The following is a 22,095-nucleotide window of genomic DNA, read 5'->3' as shown; positions in this document are numbered from 1 at the left end:
AAATGCCACAGAATAAGAGGGAAAACCTGAGGCGGAGATTCCCATAAATGGGGGAAACTGCACACAATAAAGTCAACCATGAAAATCACAAGAATGTCTTCTATTGGTATGACTGGGTGTACTTGTGACGTTGCTGGGAATAAGAGGAACAGGTAACCATTGCACAAGGATAACCTGGACTCCAAGCACGATGTGATAGGTTGAAGCCACTTCAGACTGCAACAAACCTCAATATCCATTTTCTCCCTGTCCTCCCCTACTTTCTCGTCACTCTCCTCAAAACAACAGTTGCAGTGAAAAGATGACAAAATGTTAGTGTATGTCTCAGTGCCACTCTCACCACAATCCTATTCAAAGCAGCATTCTTTTAAGCAAATGTTGGTGCTTCTATTTCCACAAATATATTATAAACAATGTAATATTTAATTTCTGTAAGTAGTGAGATGAACGTGAAAGTATATGAACTCGTGTATCACAAAACGTATGCATATACAGTACAGTGAACTTGCCTGCCATGCTAGCATGCTACTGTTGAACTAGAAAAGAGTGGAAATAAGTATGACAGTGACTTCACTCTCCCCCCCAAAATGTATTTTTGCTAATTACACACAAAGGGAAAACACAGTTACTGACTCTGTACTGCTCCCATCCACAGTACCCACCAAAGCCTTTGCTTCCTCATCCTCAGTTATGCCCTAATTTCCACGCCAGAGGAAGATGAACTAATCAATACAGTGGCATACTGCACCATTAAATCACTTAAAGATAGGCATCTACTTTCTTATGGACTAATATCTGCCCGTTTCAGTTTTGCTTAGGAAACCTACCTCCTCCTCTACTGCCTGCTCCTCCTCTTCCAACAACTCATCTTGCTTTAATTGTAAATTAAACACACTAATTGAAACTTTAGCAACAGCATCCAGTAGTTACAGTCCAACAGCCAAATAATACTAACAGCTACAATAACTATAATACTGCACTATATGCAAAAGCGTGGTGGGGATTCAAAGCAGAGAAAGGTCACAGCTGAGGCTATTGAGTATCCTTATTGTAGATACACATAGGACAAGATTAAATTGTCTGTCTCAATATTCTCTCGTCTATTAGGCAGCACAGGATTTAATCTCTGTCATTATTGATCTGTCACAGCATCACATCAAACACTGGGACAGTGTACAAACCTAAAGAAACTTGCGTTTCTGTAGCATAACATTCACAGCATGAACAACATTGACTGTAGCTTTGTTCGAATTTGCCACCACCAGTCTTATCCAGTACTTCAAGGCTCTAAACTACAACTACTGCAAATACCCGTGCTTCCTTTGTTGCAGTCCCGATACACAAGAGACACAGAAATACAACTGGTGTAGAAGAAACCACTCCTAAAATAAAAATGTCTAGTTGCTAGTCTGGCTGTCTTCTGACCACAGAGATTGAGATTTTAATCATACTGGATATTGTCACCCATTCATTATGTAGTAATACAGTGTGTATATAGCACATCAAATTTGTGTGTGCATCCACACCTTTGTCTCCAGACTTACCTGTTGGGCCCCCATTGATTCAAACATCTTCTCCAGCTGGATTCGTAACTGCTGCACATTATTCAGCAGAACACAAGGCTAAAATTGACAGAGGAAAAAGGGATAAAGTCAGTGGCTACTGTTTAAAGTATTTTTACACCCAGAATACACATATTTGATTTGAGTTACTTAATTATTCAACTTTGGAAACATTTGAGACAGAGCGCCTTTTAGTTGGGTAAATACAGTATGTAACTGCAATTGCAATGATGGCCATCATAGCCATGACTTTAAAATGGCTAAATGCTGTATATAAAACATTGAACAAGGGAAACAACTTACAATCTTCTCCTTATCAATATATGGTGGAAAACTCTTGGTCAGAATGGAACTGTACTGCAAAAGGACTTTGGCAATTGTCTGCAAAAGTGAAGAGGAACAAAGACTTTAAAACTAAAAATGGAACAAAAAAGGATAAGATTTAATTTCAAACCGTTTAAAATCCAGTTACTTGTTTCTAATAAAGCATTTAGAGTGAAATATATTACACTGGTGGGACTTGTGTCTGAAGAATCATCTTGCCTGAAACATTTGTTGGTTGTCCCCTAGCGTATTCTGTGCCACACAGCTAAACAAATCCCTCCTTCCCCAAGGAAAGCTTTATTATGCCCAATTCAACTTTCTCTTCACATAATTCTATAGCTGTCCTATAATTCCCCTTATCTGTGTTAGCTAAAAAAAAGAGGAGAATGGTCACCATCAGATATGCTTTTAAATGTAAATATTCAAAATGAACAAATGACAGCCAATCCATAAAATATGGAACGTTTTGTGTTGCTCCAGCATACAACAAGGTGAGGGCATTTTTTTGGATTCATCACCCAACATGTGTTACCTTGGAGAAACGGCGACTGTACTGAGCCATGACGTCAGGGTCAGGACATTCCAGTTTCTTGATGATCTCAAAGCTCTGGTTGAGCTGGGTAAAAATGTCCACCACGGAGCAGGAGAACAGAGCATGCTCAGACGTCTGTTGAAACTGAGATGGCATAAGATGGTAAGGAGAAAAACACAAACACTACTTGGTAATTATCAATATCCATACATGCATGGAATTAAAAATGCTGCAAAGGTAACATCATAGCAAAGGTCAGCTTTAATTCCCTTACTCCATCTTTTTTGTCTCTCTCCAATGCTCCATGCATAAACTCCATAGACACGTCCTCATTTTCATTCAACCACTGCAGCACAAATTGTAAGAACCATCTACAAGGGAAAGTAAAGATCAACATGCTCAGATTAATGAAAAAAATTCTTCTGTTATTTCACTAACTGATAAAAAAAAAAAAAAAAATCATAATGCTTTTTGTGCCTATGAGCGAATAAGTCACGTGCACTTACGATGGGTAGTCAGGAACAACACCCTTAAAGTTTGGCAGCTCCTTTACATATTCATTGTGCAGCCACTTGACTTTAAAGTGCAGGTTCATGTAGTCAGTGCTCTTACACAGTCTGTGCTTCTCATGCTCTGTACATACAAAGACATGAAGAGCCTGTGAGGTTTCTGTTAAATCTGTGCCAGAGAGTGGAAGAGAAACTTAACCCCTTACTGATGCAACTGTTCTCAAATCTGGCTGTACCCTCTGCCTCCAATCTCCAATCTTTATGTGGTTGCGCTCATTTGAGCTTAAGATGCATGCAAAAAATGTCATGGGAAAATGTTTGCATATGAAACAATAATGACTAGTTCAAAACAGACATAACTAAGTAGTTCAATATCTATTTAATGACCTACTAAAATCTACTGCTAGGATAAGGATAATCGGATAATCACCTTTATTGGCCAAGTATGTTACACACAAGGAATTTGTTTCCGGTACAGAACCGATACTCTCAAAGTACACTTTAGCAGCACTTCAGGAGCAAAATCTCTCTGCACTCAGTCTGTCTTCTGAACACATTTTCCATCCCTTTTTATATTTATGCAAATTGGAAATAAAGGGGCAACTGCTGCTGTACTTTCTTCCTCTGTGGTGGATTCAACTTGAGGATAGAAAAAATGCAGAGAAGTTCCTGATAAATACAGTTTACACAGCTCTCAAACCCTGCACAGTTATTATTTCACTCTTTTTTTGCCTCAGACTTTCTCTTCTCTTCTAGCCATTTCCAGTTTCATCAGAGCTTCTCTCGGTCATTGCTCTTACCCTCTGACCCCTCAGGTTTTCCCTAATAGCCCCACAAAGCATCAAAGCAGAATACTACTATAATGAGCCTAGGGTATGACTTCACAGTCTACTACATACTGTGTGCAACATAATGTGGAACAAGCTAAAGAAAAATCTTTTTCTTTTGAAGAGACCAAGTTCATTTTGCTGAAATGATTCTGTGTATCACTAATACAGCAAAGCATGAGACACTGAGTGAGATGATAGATATAAAGATTTACCTTCCATAGCATATTTCATGTCTTGAGCAAACAACGTCCACATGACCTCTGCTGACACCTTTCCTACATTCAGTTCTTGAGGAAATCTGTTGGAAAAGTGACAGCTCTGACAAACTTATAAACAATTTTAATTAAGAAAACATGCTTTCTATTAAATTCTAAGACCAAGCAAAGTATGCTAGATTATCATGATAACTACATATTAAACAAAACGCCTCCGGTCAATGTAGCAAACTTCAAGATTTATTCAAGCTGTCTGTATGTCCCTGCTGTTTTAATATAATACAGATATAGGAAGTGTATGCCAGTGACTAACTGGTTGAGCACAGGTGTATAGGAGTTTCTGTCTTCTTCAATGATGGAGACGATGAGCATGATGAGCTTGGGCCAGAAATCTAAATTCTTGATACTCGGACCCTGCTCCTCCAAAGGGAGCTCTTCCTTGTTCTGGATTAGAGAAGAAAACACTTTATGGTCAATAAAAAGATAGAAGTTAAATGCAATCAGTGTGGCGCATGCAAGTTACAGTGGACATGGAATTCTATGGAATTTTAAGTTGTTTCATTACTATACTCGGCAGTCAGGCATACAGTTATCTCAAGACAAGTCATCATTGTCCCAAACTGTCTCAGTTTGCTTATAGATAAAGTAAACTACAGGTTAAAGGTTAAAGTAGAGAAAATCAGAGATACTGTTATATAATTATACTGTACATGTCTGTTGCTATCAGGCCTAGCTGTTGCACCTGGTACAGTTGAACAGTTATGCGACTCACCGTTTCCACAGGTTGGTACTGCCTGCTATACAGCTCATGGCAGTTATTGAAGATGTAGTCATATGTAGAGTTGAGACATGCCTTGACACAGTCCCTCACAACTTGACTGGCTCTGGGTGGAGACTGTAGTTCCTGAACCTGAACACCACATGGAGAGAGCAACAATGGCAGTGAATGACTACAGATAGTTAATGGCACTTTATCAGTGTGCGCAGTACCTGTAATAATTGCTGAAAAAAATGAATACTGTTCACCTAATTAATCAGGCAATAACATTTAAAATGTGCCATTTAAACATGCTGCTAACCAGTTTATGTGATTCTACTGGGAGCAAGTATAGTAAAAACATTGTTGCAAGACATGAAACACTGAACTACCTTCATCCTGAAGAAAGTGATGCTGGTTAGAAGATCCACGGTAGATTTTAAATCCTGCAGGCGATCTTTGCTGCTGGCAGGGAAGTGGTTCTACAGTACAAAAACATGTAAAATTAAGTTTAACAAATAATAAATGTAATGAAATTAATAATTATTACAGACATTTAGTACCTAGCAATAATGACAACATGGAGACCTTATGCTTTGCACTACTGTTTAAGACTGAACACTAAGCAGCTGTTACAGTTTGTACGTTAAATCAGAAACATTCTCACAGAAAAGGAGTTCAAAGAGCATATTGGTCAAAAATATTTGGCATCAGTAGCTTTGCTTTTGTAAAAATGATTTAATATGTGCCTTAAATTCATGAAAACACAACAAATAATACATCATCAGCAATGCTGAAGCAATATTTCAGTATCAAGGTAACAATACACAACTTGTTTAACATCATCAGTCATTAGTTTTAAGTACAGTCACAATCTTACCCTGTAAGTTGAGAGGTCAATGCGCAAGGAGTTGTGTAGCTGGTCTAAGAGCTTAACAAAACGCTCTTTCTACATGGTGAAAAAAATAATAATGATGAGACATAGTACATGTTTGTCTATTATGTATTTAAAAATGTAGGAAGAAAGACAGAGGCTACTTGGGTATACATTATGTATAGGTAGCAGAGAATGAGGAAGAGAAAAAAAACAGAGGCACAACACATATTTAGTGTGTGTGTGTTAGTTACAGTAATACAAACCCCAAAATTAGAAGCAGCAAAGCGGTCGGAGGCGGACACATTGGTGGAGGCGGTTGTGTGGGCGTAGAAGGCATTGATATTGGCCAGCAGGGTACTCATCACTGCAGGAACCCCAGGACACATGTACTTAGATGACAAACAAGCAAAGTGCCTGTAAAAGAGGAATGCAAACAAAGCTAGGAAAAGACCTGGGTAGAGGGCCTAGTCTTCCTCTCATTTTTACCTGCTCGTGCATAAAGACATTTTATTGTCATGGAGAAGCAGCACTGGCAAAGTAATGAATAGCTGTGCCTTTATTTTGTCAGCCTGTCCTCTCAAGGGTCTTTTTTGCACCTAATAATCCCTATTAAGAATGGTCATTTCATCTTCCTATCGGTTAGCTGGCATGTCTCGAGTGAAGGATGGTTCAGCGGAGTGTGCTTTCTGTGAGTGATGGGCCAAGCTAACAGGTATCTATATGGAGCATGACAGATTATGGAGTCAAATCCATCCTCCTTTTCCTTCATTTGGAGGCCAAGAGGGAATAGGAACTGCACTAAGAAGCACTTTTGTATGAGAGGAAAAAGGCAGAAAGAACATAAGGGACAGCAGGGATGAAAAGGTGACAAACATAGACTGGTGGGGAGAGCACTAGGAAGACAATGTTTATGTCTCCTCTGGTATCTCAAACTCACGTCATGGCCTGGTAGATCGATTCAATCCCATAGCGCATGGCAAACTCATCCACTATTTCCTGAGCCACATCATCAAAGTACACTTTCCACGCATCATCTCCACGAGCCTCTGGAATTTTCACCACACCCTGGCCAAGCATATCGGTCGAATGGTGGAACAGGTTCTGTAATGAACAGAAACACTGTGCTAATATCATTTGAATAGATTGTAGCATTCAGAGGGAAGGAACAGTAAACACAAGCAATAAAGAGATGGCAAAGTGACAATGGATTTTACAGAACCAGTCCAATTATTATATTATGCAGAAGTGTATATATAACAGTACTTTAACAGGATATGTGTGGTAAGGGCAATAAGGGATTAAAACCTTTTGGCCTTACTGATTATGTAACTGTCTATTTTATAAGCACAAGTTTTGTAAATAGATACCAAATATCAAACCAGGAATCTACTACCTGTGAGAGTGGCATCTTTAAAAATGTTTAAGTGAGATGACATTTCTAGATGTAGCAGACAATCCTTTATGTGTTCAGTGTATTAACACAGGCATGGCTAATGGTTTCTGCAGAAACTAATACCTCATGCAAGCAGGTGTACTGCACATGATACGGAGCCACTTTCTCCTCTCCCTTGATCTCCACATTAATTTGTAGGCGAATGGCACCTGACACGGCTGACTTATCTGTCCGCTTCTCTGTAATTAAACACAAATAGAGTCAGTGCAGTTACATAGCTACACAAATACTGAGACATCTGGACATTATTGATTCATAACTCCAATCCAACTCCGTGACACAGAGGCAAATGAACCCAGGTCTGTTAGTACAATGCTAATTACAGACTATTAACATGGCAGTTCTATTGTAGGGGGCTCTGTTTCTACAGTTTGATGGCAGCACAGCAGCAACGATGCTAATAGAAGTCCTCCAGCTGATAGTGAGGGAGACAATGGTGGTGGGCTGTATGGATCTGCGCCTGATTACCAAAGTCACTTGAGCCAGAGCTTCTCTGGAAGTGGCGTGCTTGGCGGCTCACCCCTGCTATTTGCCCTGACAGGCACATCATTAGGGGTAATTTGTACATGTCAGCACAGTGGTCGATTGCTAACAGGAGTGCTGCTATTTGATAATCACAGATCAGGAGAGAGAATGAGGAAGGGGAAGGGTGCTTTGGAGAAGAAGAATGAGATAAAGAAGATAAAATACAGTTTGAAATGGATAGGGTGTATTACATGACTGATCAGTTTTATTTCTAAATCTAATTCCTAATAACTCCCAACCAAAGAAATATTTTGATGTGAATATTATAGGGATATTAAATTGAACACTTCATAGCTCCCAGTTTAACAGAAACAAGAACAGATTTATAGGCACATTCATGATCAGTGCCATGCTGTTCCAGTGGAAGATTTATTATTGCCATAGTGAAGTCAATTTCATCACATCAATGAAGTATAAAACAAGAGATGCTTTGTGCTTAAAATCTGCACAATCATGGCAAAAATTATAATCATGATTATTTTTGTGAATATTGAGATCATGGTTATTTAACACAATTACTCATCGACTTTGAAAACATCATGCATTTGTTGAACTTAAAAAAGCTTGTCTTTAAACAGTGGGGTTTCTTTAACTTTAAATAGGATTCGACTGAAAAACAAAATATTATCCAATTGTGACCGATAGTTCAGAGGAAACTAAAAAAAATTGAGAATTTCATGTGACTATGGTTTTGTCTTTAAAAACAAAAAGCCACTGTTTTTCCTTGCTTTTACCAGTGCCTGGAAATAACACGACAATGAGGTCAGTACATAATTTTTCTACAGCTGTGCACAGCCATTTGAAGGCAAGGCATCCAGCAGAAAGTGGGTGCGGTCCACAGATTAACAGTCAGTGTCTAGCTTTGTCACCCAAAGAAGGACGTTTGATGATCGATGTGCAGAGCAAATAATATCCCTGATCACAAAACCATGTTCGAATAATTGTTGAACAGTTCCCAGCAAATATGAAATAGTATTTTAGCTAGTTCTTCCAAAAACAGAATTGAAAATAAAATTCGATTAACTGCCTCATCATCCAAAGACTCTTCTGAGGAACAAGGAGTGAAATAGCAAGCATCCTTCACAGAAGTCTTTCATAGACTAACAAGCCCCTTTATCTTACAATAGTTGGTGATTGGACCCTTCAGATGAACAATCATAGGAAAAGAAGTCCCATGTCATGTTTCCTCAAGTCCTATTTTCTCACAGCTCTGTGCCTTCTAAATCCAAATGAGCATGCATCTAAGTTTAGGTACAAGTTACAAACAATTTTTATAGCATCTTAAAAAAACACCAATAAAACAATACCAAAAAAATAAATAAAATCAACAATACTCCTCTTTACATACAGTATGTTTCAGTCTATAAAAAGGACAAGACAGCATACTGACCCAGGTTGTACCAGACGTCCATTTCGCCACTTAGCGTTCGAACTTCAATAATGCTCTGTCCCAGGAAATCATCCGATTCCCTTTTGAGACGTTGCTTCACCCTCGACTTGATGTCATCATCCTCATCCCACACACGTACTTTGATTCGGTCTGAGGAATTGTGGCACTCACTAACAAAACAAAACAACAAGACACAAAAAATCCCAAAGCAAAACAAAATAAACATACAAACTACAGAATAGTATTTTTGTTTTTTGAAAAGACTGACTAAGTAGCCTGATGGTAGCATATGATCCAATATTGGAAGATAGAAAGATACAGACACTCACTATTACAAAGAACCTTACATAAAAAAGTTTAACATTTACCCAAACATTATACAGCCAAGAAAGTTTGTGACTTACAAGTGGAACTTTTCTTCCCAGACAGGGTTGAGGTTGCCATAAATGGTTTTAGTTCTCTTCTTGGTCTTGCCCACCTGAACAGTGACATATGGATCACTTGATCCCGTCTTGTCCTTTGCCTGTAGTCCTTGGGCACAAACAACTAACAAAAAACACAAGAAACAAGCATTAGCATATACAAAAACACAATTTGCATTGTTGAAATTGATGCCAAGACAGAAATGTGTAGTAATTGAAATGTTGTTGAGGAATACCTGTGATGGTGATCTTGGCTGACCACTTTGAGGTCCCATCAAGTACACTCTGTTTGATGGTCTTCATCTGCTGTGCATGGATGGCTTTGCTGATGACAAACACTTCCCTGATTAGTTCAAAGATTTCTGGTTTGTTCCTCTCCCTGATCTTCATCCTGTCCTTCATGGCCATGATGATATTTTGAGTTCGGTCTTCAGCTCCATGCTTTGAGCTCTTCTCAGCAGCGCCTAAACATTTAATAAAAATGTACAGAGATTCAAAATCAATCAGTGGTAGCAGTGGACATGACAAGTTACATTTTCTCTGTGTGCAGAAAAATGGTGAAATGTTAATCACTTATTTTTTTTTTTTTTACAACATAATGAAACTGCTAGAAATCTCTATGCAATGAACTATTCATGAACTTTTGTGCATTTCTAGTCAACACAACATTGGTGACAATCAATTTTAGAGCACTGATTACCACTTCCTTTAAATTTTTTATGGGCGGTACTCACGCTGTAGACAGTCAGCATTCAGCAGCTCTTGGCATTTCTCATGGCATTTAACCCCACATTCAGAGCAACGCATGCCCTGGCGGGCAATTCCCCACAGTAGCCCCTCACACTCATAGCAGTATGTGGGCGTGGTGGCAGTCCATACTTCAAAGTTATGGGGTGTAGTGCAAGATATAGGGTAGATGAGGGCCTGCAGGGTCTTCTTGTACACATGGGCTTTCTACAGAAGGGGCAAAGCTTTTTTAATGCACTGACATCACAAAAGCACAGAATTTTAGAACGATAATCTTTCTTGTGGAACTGACATTATCAATCCTGAGTAGAGAAATCTTATTCTCACCAGTTCCTCATCCTTGATTGACGACCGTGCAGCCATAGCAGATGCAATCCCTGCCTTCCTGGCTTGGATGAGTGACTGGTGATGAAGGAACATTTAGCTGTTAGTATTTATTAAACCCATATACAACCCACAACCAAGCGCATCCCCAAAATATTACTATGACTATGAAGGTCAGTATGGTTAAAAAAAGTGCCCAAGGTAGTTAAAAGTGAGTAAGTTATATATTTGTTCCACTGGTGAATTCTTACCAGATGACCAGAAACCCATGTGAGTATTAGTTACATTCAACTAGTGGAGACATTACTAAAAGGAATAAGGTTATACCACTGTTAACGCTATAAAGGAATAAGAGGAACATTTGCCACAAAGTTTTTGTTAGTAGTGAATACTATCCATGAGCTTGTGCAATTGTCATGGCTCAGCAGAAAAATACAAACCCATAACCAAGAGGATGCATGCAAATGCTTTGATTTGTATTAAACAAGACGCCTGTGATCAAAGAGATCAGCATGCTATAGTGATACATGTTTGAAGCAACTACAGTTTGATTTGTCCTACTTGAGATTTTGTACTCTACTAGAAAAGGGAGTGGCAGCTGGGTTCTATTAACTTACCATAGCCTGACCAAGGAGATTGAACGCATTCAAGAGAGTTGTGGGAAATAGTTTTGGTTTTAAGAGAGGGGGGAGAGAAAAATTAACAATCTGATCTCATTTGTGTCCATTTGTTGATAACAACCTCATCCCAAATTCAGCTCAAAGGTAAAAAAAAAATGAAATAAAAAATAAAACTGACTTCTGTGGTGCTCTCACAAATAGAAAGAAATGCACTCGCAAAGAAAGAACAACATAAACAGGGTGATATAAATGACAGAGTATAGATAGCAAAAAACAAAACACACATACACAAAAAGACAGGCTAGTACTAACCACATCGCTGACCAAGGGGATAGGCTTCTTTTTACGCAGGTCTGGCATGCTGTCAATTCCATACAGACCAGTTCCACCACTATGCACCAACAAACAGTGTAAAAGTGAATATAAAGGCCTCACATACAATATCACTGCAGTGAACAATAAGGCATTGTCACTGTAATCAAAACATGCACTCATGACAGTAGTTTTGGTAGTATTAAAATACTAACTCTTTACAGTTATTTATTAAAATTTCACAAAAATTAAAAACTTAAAATAATGCTCAGAAAAAAAATAGACTTACCCTGGTTTGACCCAAGCCTGTCTCGCATTGGGATCTTCATCTTGACCCTACAAGATTTCAGTTTGAGAATTTAGGCTGACATGTTACCAAGGCCGACACATAGTAATAACATTATGAGACGAGGGAGGTAATGGAAAGTTAAATTTGGTTGAGCTTCACCTCTCTGTTGTTACAGAACATGCAATGACGAATAAAAGTGATGATGCTTTTAGAACACAGGCTCAAATAAATGTTGCTGGACTTTTTCATGGTATAAAAAGTTATGTAAAGTTCAATGACGGGCCAAACTAAACACAGATACAAACAGCACAGGATAAATTATATTTCACAGGCAAAGATTCAAGACACCACACATAACTTAGAAGTAGATAAAAGCCAGGTTTTGCAAGGACCTCACACAAGTTTAAAAATTGTGAATGAAGGAATACACATGTACACAAAGTCTTTTACTTCTTTCTCAAAGGTAAAGTTTTCCATCAGTATCTATAAATCCTTCTCTCAAATGAGAAGTTGAGAGCAGAAGGTTCAGTCTCACAGTATGAGTTTCTGATTGCGTTTATAAAGCTTCTGTTAAGAAAAAGCAGCTGTTGTAACACAAGCACCAGAAAACAATGGTGCTATAATATGAATCACATCAATTGTCAACTATGTTTTATACTGAGTAACTGAAGTGATGGGACAAACTCCTTGTCCAGAAAAAAAACGGGGACATATTCAATAATTAGCCATATGATAACATGTACCATTTGTAGTACACAAGCATCACCATTGACAAAGATACGCAAGACAAGTGATGGGTTAAAAAACAGTATCTGACAACAATCAAAATCAAAAGAATAAAAATGTGGCTTAAATAAGGAGCTAATGTTATGTAAGTAACCTGATTATCTTCTCTCCCACACTCTGCAAAAGGGGGAAAAAAAAATCACAGAAGAATTAGAAACCTTGTGGAGTAGCTCAAGCAGCTAACTAATTTGAGCACATTTGGAAGTCAGTGATTTAAAGAAAGACAACAAATAAACTAAAAATTCTCAGATCAGCAAGTGTTAACTGGGTATAATGTTATATTTAATCCTAAAGCTACAGAAGTACATTTAAACAGATCACTACCTGATATGATTTTTTTTAAGTGGGCATACCAGTGATTTAAGTTAAAGAACATATCCTTAAAAATACCTGAGGTGAACTCATCTTGAGACTGGGATCCCTGAGACCACTGAGAGCCATGGGACCCTTGGGAACCTTGAGCAGATTTGGACAGCCTATGGCGAGTTTGCCTCTTTTCCTTCAGAATCCGCTGGAAATTAGCAATACGCTCTCTGTGACTGGCATCAGTGGGCTTCTCTTGGCCAGCTTCATCAGATATGTTGCTTTCCCTAATTGGACTTAACTGCTCCTCATTAGTACTGTGCGCCGAAACCATCGGACTCTCACCATGCGTTGCCAGTGAATGGTCTAGTGTTGGGTCTAAGTTGGACACCTCCTTATCAGTTGGACATTCTATTTTTGCCTTTGATATTTCTACATACTCAAGAGGGGTGCAGGAAGAGTAGCTTGTTTCATCAGGGGACGAAGACTGAAGATTGCGTGACATGTTCTCAGGTGTCTCACCAGAATATACCAAGGCCTCACTTTCCTTCTTTGGAGTGTCAAACTGAGTGCGACTCTCTGTAAGACTAACTTTACCTTCTGTATTGTGTGTACTGCTCTGCTCCTCCTTGGGTTCAATGGCTTGCCTGATAGGGGAATGAGATGCCTCTGACCCACTGTCATCTTTCATATCTTCAGGGTTAGATGCTTCCAACTTTTTTAAAGCCCCTTTCAAAGCTGACTTGAAAGAGAGTACAGCCTTGCTAAATGTTGTTACATCAAAACCTACATTGGGAGTGTTGGGTGTAGCCTGAAAATCTATTTCAGAAGAATCCTGTGACAAAGATTCTCCTGCTTCATCCCTGGATATGCTGTGATCCGCCCATTCCCTGTCTAAACTCTCAACAGACCCTAGATCAAGAGTGTCGGCAGATGATGGACAATCATCGCATGGTGAATATGTCTCCAGGTAGCCATCATCACAATCTGTCAACAGCACAGTAGAGCAACTCAGGCTCCTAGAGGGCCCACTGTCCTGTTTATTTGCACAGGCATCCATGGTGTGATAACCTGAACTACGCGAGTACGGGCAGTTTGTAGCACAGTCACACTCCAGGTTTTCTTCTGCAGTTCGTTGGGTGCGGGGCCTCCAATCCACCATACTGGAAGAACTAGACGGAGAGTTATAATGAAGCTCAAACAACATTGAGAAATGCTCAGAGCTACTGCTTTGTTTTTCTCCTGTGGCACACCCACCCCAAACACCTAGACAACTCTCTAGCTCTTCTCCACCGTTGGCACAAGAGCAGATGTCCTCCTCACTCCACCCTCCTTCTCCACTTATACTGAGCTGCATACCAGCAGAAGGCCACTTGTCACAGTCTGTGTCGCTAGAAAGAAAACCTGCTTCTGGATAGTGTGAACTGTGACAAGATGACAAAGAGCTGGTGCTTTGGTAATCATGGCCACGATGCAGCTCCATGTAGCAGAGGCCAGTTTGCGTAGGGTGTAGCATTTGTATGTCTGAATTCTGTTCTTCTTTCTTTTGGTCTTGTTTGGTCCTGTTAGATGGTATACATCCTGAATCTTTTCCACAATCTTTGAAATTCAACAGTGGACAGGTGTCTCTCTCATGCAGAGCTGTGATGGCGTTCTGTCTACCCAGGCTTCTTCGTCTGTTGAGGGGTGCTTTAGAAACAGGACTATGGTGAGGTGCAGCTGAAGCCCCAGAGTACAGCTCACTTATTTCACTGAGCACAGCATCAACACAACAAGATACTTCATCCACTGAGCCTCGTACAGATGTTAGATACTGCCTCAAGTCAGAAATTTCCTCCTGAATTTTGTTGATGCCTTTCAGTTCTTTCAGGATATGTTCCACAATTTTACTGGAGTCTTGTTCTGATTCTTCATGCCCCATCTTCTCTTCTTCATTTTTGGTACTTTCAATCAGCCTGGGTATAGTATCCTCCAGAATCCTAGTGGCACTCCAGCAGTCAGAACTACTGTTTTCCCCAGACAGGGTAAGATCAACTTTGCTGCTAGTAGCATCCACTGGCGACAGGTCATGAATGGAGTTATCTTCTTGACCCTGTAGGCATTTCTGCAGAGTTCTGCACAAGGTCTGCCCCACTTTGGGGCTCTGTGATCTCTTCTTCTGCAGGTCTCGCCTCTTGGGTGAGAGTGCAAGTAACTCTGAATTGTAGGGTTCATCCTGACCACTGAGGTGTCCTCTGGGGAACATCCCTGAGAGGTGTAACTCTTGATCAGCTGTTCCCACTCATGGACACACCACGGCCTTAGTAGCTCCTCCTTTGGGCGATGTAAGTATATGCCAGCACCCCGAACTTCAAATGACTGAGTGCCTGCACCATGACTGGCAAAAGAAAACTATTTTTTTTCTGTCAACAAAGCAGTAAAAATGTCATGTATTCATTTGTATAAATGAACTATAGAATCTCATTTGTAGCCAATGTGGATTGTAGTTCTGTTACACCTTCATGTTGCCATGTTGATTGCAAAATTTCAACCAAACAGTCATTAAGAAATGTCATCTACAGATGGCTTTGTTCGCTTATCCTATTTCTCACTGCAATCAAACTCATGGAGATTGAATAGACGCTCCAAAAATAAAAGAAATATTTTGAGTAATTAATGTTATTAAATGTGAATTTATTCAAATTAATTTTCATGGCCAACAGACAAGACAGTATAGAGAGAAAAGGAAAAAGGATTGCTAATTTTTCAATGTTCTACATGTTTTTGCTTTAAAAATGAGGCAGAATGCTTCTTTACTTGTATTATGTTACTAGATTATTATTCTGCAAATACAAGATTAAGTTTAATATATTTTAGCACACACAAAATCCCACATTACATTTGGGGCCACCATGAGAGACTATACTTCTCTGTAGATAGCCGAAGTGTGATAGACAATGTTGCTTTAACTGAGCTCCTCGCAGTCACAGTGGCAACTTGCAGAATTAGCACCATGCAGCTGCTTAGATCCCTAATTAGGATGCTTTGGAAAAACAGCACGGTAATTAGATGACAGGTCAATTCTGTCCTCTAAGGCCATGTCATTCTATCACACCCATACCAGCTGCAAGGCTTGATGACCCTTTGCCCTCAGTGTACACGTTATTAAACAACCCCAAAATACAACATAAATCTACTGATGTCATTACTAAATCCAGGAAAGTAGAGTATGCAGTCTGAATATGTGTAAAAATTCATTACTGCATGTAAACTACTTGCAATGAATGCTAAACATTGTCTCGTTTACAGCACAGGGAGGAAGCAAGTTGAGCAATTATATTGGTATTTCTCTTATACACCCTCTATTTAGCCTAGTTACAGGCACAGCTCAGTGATACCATCTGTGGTCGCTGGAGATCACAATTTGGATAATCACATTAGGAATTTGGAAATTTCTATAATTATAAATGGTAACAACAATTTCTGATGCCCCTCCAAAGCTCAGACCAGACGAGAAAAATAATGCTATTTGAAAATCAACCTTCATAAAGACCTTAAAATGGACACAGTAAGATTTGTTAGTACTAGACAATATAAAGCTCTTTAAAGTTCTGGAATTTCTTCGCACTTGACCTGAGTTGACTGTTGAATGCTAATTTTAAAGACATTATCATGTATTTTGTCTGGCCTAAGAGGGATACATGCTGACTTCTGGTCATTTTTCTATATTGCCTGAATTAATAATTATGTTGTTAATTTATTTAACATGTTAATCTAACATTAAAGAACTGCAATGTGCATTGGTTTTTGCTTTGTAAAGCCTATTCCCTATTTCATTAAGAGAAACTGACTCCAGAGATGGATAACTATATTAACCCAACCCTGTATTGGTGGGCTCTAATAAGCACTTGAGCACTGAAGATGTCCGTTAGCCTGATAAGGGTTTGGCTATATGAACAGAAGTTTCCTATCACTATTCAATTTGAAATTAAGCTGACAAGCACATCAGCTGAACAAAATCAGCCCATGTGAAATTAACTTGAAGCAGTATTAGCATTAAATGTTTTTAATACTTTAAAAATAAATATGAACAGTAATATCTGGTTTAAACACATTGTTGTATAACAAATTACATGCCAAATAATATTAAAAATATTGTTAAACCGCCATGATCCACTGTATGTGCAGTCTTCTAATCAGTTATTTATTAGTGGACTGTCCAGGATAAAGAAAGGGTGAAGGGCTGGTTTGGGTGAGGCCCATTTTACTGGCCAGTCATAGTAATAGTCTGTAGTAATCTCTTTTCTCTCCTTATTAAATTGTCTGCGGCCTGGATAAAAAAAAGACATCTTGCTTTTCAAGTTTTTAAAATCGACTTCCCATCAAAGAACAACATTTGCTATTAAAATGTAGATCAATCGAGTACTGAAATAAGAGGAAGTCAGGTAATTTACAATGGAAGTACTACAATCTGTTCTATGAATATAGGCTAAACATAAGTTTTATGTATGTAGTACCATTTAACATGTATTACTTAATCAAAATCTACACAAACCTAAGACTAAGTGCACAGAATGACAAATATATATTAAAACATATGCCTTACCTTTTAGGAAAACAATAATGTAGATACTATCTTTCAAGATCACTTAAATCCACATGTACAATTAGTAATCGTAACCCCCCTATCCTTTTTCAAAATGTACATCCTGGTGTATTATTCAATGTCTTGCTCTCCCTCAATCAAACTAGCAGATTCTTCTTCTTCTTTGACTAAGTGCTGAATCCCTTATTTCTACCGCTGGAATAGCAAGCGCGACAGTGGTAGACCACGATCGCAGAGCAATTCACCCTCAGTTAAGTAGCCAACACTACTTCCCTCCCACCCTCGTGTATGCTTTCTCTTCTCTCTCACTTTCTGTCCTCTGGCAATGTATTCCAGCACAAGGCTGATCTAAAGCTGTACAACTGCCAGCTCAGCTCACTCTTTTTTTTCTCTTTCTACATCTGCCTGCTACTGACACTCAATTCTGAACTTCATCTGTGAAAGCAAAACCACACCTGATAAACAAATTAACATGCTGAACTCACTGATTTTAGATCTGTGCTAATGTAGGTCTAGCATTCTTGTTATGCTGGTCAGTGTGACACTCCATGACAGATCAACTAATTCTAACTCATTAGTGTTTTCAGCATTTTGCCTTGCGTTCTGGGTGTTCCTCTATGTCCTGTAATGAACTGCACTTAGACAACTTTCATCTTGCTTTCCATTTATACTCAAGTTTTCAGCCAGCCATCATGTACAGTACTCACTAAATTGTACATGCTTTGGCACAAGTCACCTGCCAATTATTTAGTTATGGAAGATCATAGTTTTATCATTATTTTCCTTAAATGTAATCATTATCATTGTCCAGATACTGATGAAATACAATAATGACCTTCAAGTAAGTATGACAAAGTGACAAATTAGCCATACAGTATAGACATAATTCATCAGAGAATGTGAGTGGGACTCCCATTAATGAACCACATATTAATGCAATTTAAAGGTTCCTGGAGCAGTGACTGATGGACCTAAGGTAACATGGAAAAGATTAACCAGTTAAGAAGATCATACGAGACAGAGATGACAAGAAACAAAAAATCTAAAGTGAAATATAAATATTACTTAAAAACTGGCCAGTATCAGCTCACCTCTCCATTTAAGCCACATATGTTTACTGGACAGCTGTAGCACAGAGAGCCAGGCTAAATCAAATACACTCATTCATGACCTGGTAATGATTTGTGGTATGTTTTTGAATCCAAATAAGTCCACTGCTGTTGCTCAGAGGCAATCAGAGGAAGTTTGTATAATTCACCGTTCACACCAAATAATGTGTAACCACAAGGGTCCAGAGGAGCACAGGTTTGGTTTCAAAATTCATAAGACAGAGACTGCAGTTATGACTGTAATGCATTTCATTGCATCTTCTTAACAACCAGAGAGGTTCAACCATGTGAGTAGGTTTAGTCTCAACAATGATAGAGACAAATTATGAGAAAAAAATAAAATAAAAAACAAAACTATTTTCCTAACCAAGGGTTGTAGTATAACCAGCAGATGGCCATTGATGTGTGAAGTAATTTTGGTAACACTACACTGGGTAAGGTTACTGAACATTGTTGTAGAAGGCCCCTCTCTTTTCACTGTTACACTTTGTAGATTGTCCCTGAGGACTGGTCTCACAGCTTGCTGCACACCGAGACTAATGTCATTTGTCTGGAACAGCGAATGGTTCATTTTGATAAAAATCAGTTTGTAGCTTGTCTATATTACTATGAAACAAAAGAGGCGTTGTTTGTGTTTTAGCAACATTTTGCTTATGACTTATTGATCCAGAAACCTCTAAACTGTGAATGTCTTTCCAAATTTATTGAAGTCGGCCACTATAACATAGCGTTGTCAGCATGCTGATCGTCAGCTATCGCTGCCTCCATGTCTGGGAGCAAATATGATATTTGTATGTAATGTGAGGTTTAGATCGCCCCCTCCCTTTCAGTCAGTCAGGCACATCAGAATGAGCTAATACAACTTCAGTGCAAAGATAATGCACATGGGATTGCTCAAATATTGGTAGGGAAATTTGTGTCCTCCTAAAATACTGGTAAGGACATGTCCCTACCATCCATATGCAAAACTACGCACATGGGTTCAACTCAACCCCTTTCAATGAACTGCATGTGGTTGTAAATATATGTGTATGCATGGTTGGATATGGAAGAACAGGGCAAGAAAATCAGACTTAAATGCTGATGATAGATGAGATATTGGTGGAGAAACGCAAGTAAAACACTGCCTACCTCCCGGAGCTGAACCCTGACTTTGTTGATGGCCTTCAACCAACAAACTCTGGCTGGGGAAAAGGGTAGTGGTGGCCCCTCATCATGAAACCTGGATTACATGGATTTAAAAGTAAAGCAACTAAAAAAGATGGACACAATCTCTAATTTCCTATGCATTTCTATCATAGCAAACAGAAAATTGTGGTAAATTCTGAACAAAAACTATACCTTTGGAGTTTAGAGGACTCTTTCTCTGCTGGAGTGTCATTTTTCAGGCTCCCCCCTACTTCAGGGGACAGCCTGTGGATGTCCTGCTCACTGGCCGAAGTCTGCTCATTGGTAGGAAGATGTCTGTTTGGCCGTGGCTTCCCATTATTAGAAACTAGAAAGCCAGTACTGTGGTAGGAGTGGGGGCGGAATGATTCCTCCAGTTCTGACCCTCCAGTGCTCTCCTGGCCAGTCTCACTAAGCTGGGAGCTGGTCTGGCTCAGGTTCCCTGATGACCCAAAGCGACTACTTTCCACTGGACTACAATGGTGAGAGAGGTGTGAGAAAAAAAAAAGTTCAATGTCAGAATACCTTTTTTGGGTTCAAAACTGGATGAAAAACCATTTCTAAACATGGTTTGTATTTTTCTTCTAGCCAAAGATAAAAAAGTGGGGCTTGTTACACAAAACTAATTTTAAACATTGTAACTTTAGAAAATGATTAATGCTTTTCATATTGCTAAAAAGATCAATACATTAGGCTTTTTGGTCTGTAATAAATCCCACCCATCTAGAATCCAGAATTTTTTTTGCAAACACTATGTATGTTCACTATGTGAACTTTAATATCCTCTATAAAAGGGGCATTATAATAATACACACATGCCACATTATGCGATAAAAAAAGATACCGAAGCTTGCAGAGAGGCTGTTGATGTTGAAAAATTATAAAAACAGTATCAAATATATAGGTTATACACTACATTTGCTGAGAGTATGCTCAATTTGGTGGTGTGAGGTATAACATGGCTTGTAATTGCTAGTCTTACTAATGAATTATATCTACATATGCTATTGTGTTTTTCTTGCTCACAATGAAGAACACAAATGTGTACGATGGTTAGTAAGCTCATAAAGACGGTGATTACAACAGAAATGGAGGTGTACAATAAAATACGCAGAATGAATGAAATTTTACACTTTGTAAAGCTGAATTCCATAACTAACTGTATTTTTAGGGCAAATTACAAATATGGTTATGCTTAAATTGTATTTTCAAAACAAAATTTCTGTTTTCAACTTAAATTAAAAAAATCAGAATTCCATGGTCAAACAAAATTTACATTAATTATGTTGCAGACAGTCATGCTTATTTCGTTATATAAACATTCCTCTTCACAAACTAAGCAGTAAACACAGTTTGCCAAATACAGTTGCTGACATTTAAGTTTGCTGACAATATTACTCTAGCAGATTTATAAGTGTAGAAGTATGATGACCACAATCATAATGAACATCATCAGAATATAGAAGTTTAGACAACCAATAAATCTGTCAGAAAACTGTAGAGTAAATGATCTGTTTAATAAATCAATAAAAGGTTGCGCAGATTTGTTTTTTAATTGATCATGATTTTATATATGTAAATTTTGCTTTGGAATTCTGTTTAGAAGTAACATGAAATTATGTAGATGCTACACACAATACAAACTTTTCAATACGAACACATATTCGCTCAAGCTAAATATTAAATTGTTCTAGTAGGGATGGATTGCAGAGATGGACAGAGAATACATTTTTTCCAGAATGTCAATGCATCATAAACAGTGAGGGGGAACACCACTTTTTACACTTTTACTAGCCTTTTTGTATTCAATAGATCCCTCCTGGACTGGTTGTCCAGCTGCACTCCAGAAGTGGAATCTGCAGAAAGGCATATTTCTACAAGTCTTTCTTTTTCCTTTGGGATCAGGGATGCTGAATGATCTATTTCAGGAGTGGAGATGCAAATCTGGGGGTTTGCTATATTATCTTTGTAACCTACCAATTCAGGTTTTTGGCTATCATATACTGCAACCTTTTGTGCGCTATGTGTTTCATCACTTGTGGGCATACTGTTAGTTTTGGGCTGAGATGTTATAACTGGGACATCTTGTGGCCTGGATGGCTCTGCTTGCCAAGGAAAACTTATCTTTGTCCAAAATAGTGAAATGGTGGATGGCTCTTGCCTTCCAGTAACAGGGTTTTCCTCTTGAAACAAGCTTCCAGAAAGTGTTTCTAATCCTGAAAAGAGACCACTGCCCATTTCTGTTTGTGACTTTGATTCAGCACCTGATAGCATTGTTGGTGAAAATAGGGGTCCAAGAGATTTTCCTGCCTCACTATATCCTGATATAAACCCAAACAGAGACTTGGATTGAGGTGGCTCTGCTTTACTGGACAACTGATTAACTGGAGAAGCTATATTAGTATCCGCCTCTTGGATAACAGGTGCAACTGATCTTTCACTTTGTTTAGTCTCAGG

General features: G+C 38.7%; 1 protein-coding gene across 5 annotated transcripts in view; it reads right to left on the bottom strand.

The window, feature by feature from the left end:
- The window catches only part of unc13bb (unc-13 homolog Bb (C. elegans)), a 61,325-nt gene that overhangs the window by 7,788 nt on the left and 31,442 nt on the right, over positions 1 to 22,095 (bottom strand). Inside the window, exons 1-24 of one of the 5 annotated variants that reach the window (XM_020601192.1) lie at positions 17,363 to 17,579; positions 12,865 to 15,154; positions 12,569 to 12,591; positions 11,689 to 11,735; positions 11,400 to 11,478; positions 11,085 to 11,090; positions 10,471 to 10,545; positions 10,131 to 10,350; positions 9,633 to 9,860; positions 9,379 to 9,520; positions 8,975 to 9,144; positions 7,123 to 7,238; positions 6,544 to 6,707; positions 5,870 to 6,020; positions 5,610 to 5,678; positions 5,122 to 5,211; positions 4,745 to 4,882; positions 4,286 to 4,416; positions 3,970 to 4,055; positions 2,925 to 3,051; positions 2,693 to 2,789; positions 2,419 to 2,562; positions 1,866 to 1,943; positions 1,545 to 1,622 (exon numbers count right to left, since the gene is read on the bottom strand). In XM_020601192.1, coding sequence (XP_020456848.1) covers positions 1,545 to 1,622; positions 1,866 to 1,943; positions 2,419 to 2,562; positions 2,693 to 2,789; positions 2,925 to 3,051; positions 3,970 to 4,055; positions 4,286 to 4,416; positions 4,745 to 4,882; positions 5,122 to 5,211; positions 5,610 to 5,678; positions 5,870 to 6,020; positions 6,544 to 6,707; positions 7,123 to 7,238; positions 8,975 to 9,144; positions 9,379 to 9,520; positions 9,633 to 9,860; positions 10,131 to 10,350; positions 10,471 to 10,545; positions 11,085 to 11,090; positions 11,400 to 11,478; positions 11,689 to 11,735; positions 12,569 to 12,591; positions 12,865 to 15,022 — 4,617 coding nt within the window. In that variant the 5' untranslated portion in view covers positions 15,023 to 15,154; positions 17,363 to 17,579. Of the gene's footprint in view, positions 1 to 1,544; positions 1,623 to 1,865; positions 1,944 to 2,418; positions 2,563 to 2,692; positions 2,790 to 2,924; positions 3,052 to 3,969; positions 4,056 to 4,285; positions 4,417 to 4,744; positions 4,883 to 5,121; positions 5,212 to 5,609; positions 5,679 to 5,869; positions 6,021 to 6,543; positions 6,708 to 7,122; positions 7,239 to 8,974; positions 9,145 to 9,378; positions 9,521 to 9,632; positions 9,861 to 10,130; positions 10,351 to 10,470; positions 10,546 to 11,084; positions 11,091 to 11,399; positions 11,479 to 11,688; positions 11,736 to 12,568; positions 12,592 to 12,864; positions 15,444 to 17,362; positions 17,580 to 19,602; positions 19,694 to 19,812; positions 20,113 to 22,095 lie in introns of those variants that run through there. The other 4 variants (XM_020601195.1, XM_020601196.1, XM_020601194.1 and 1 more) reach the window with 4 other exon arrangements.

Source organism: Monopterus albus, unplaced genomic scaffold, assembly GCF_001952655.1.
Source record: "Monopterus albus unplaced genomic scaffold, M_albus_1.0 scaffold50.1, whole genome shotgun sequence".
NCBI lineage: Eukaryota > Metazoa > Chordata > Actinopteri > Synbranchiformes > Synbranchidae > Monopterus > Monopterus albus.
The sequence above is the reverse complement of the archived record's forward strand: the minus strand, read 5'-3'. Positions and strand labels throughout refer to the sequence as shown.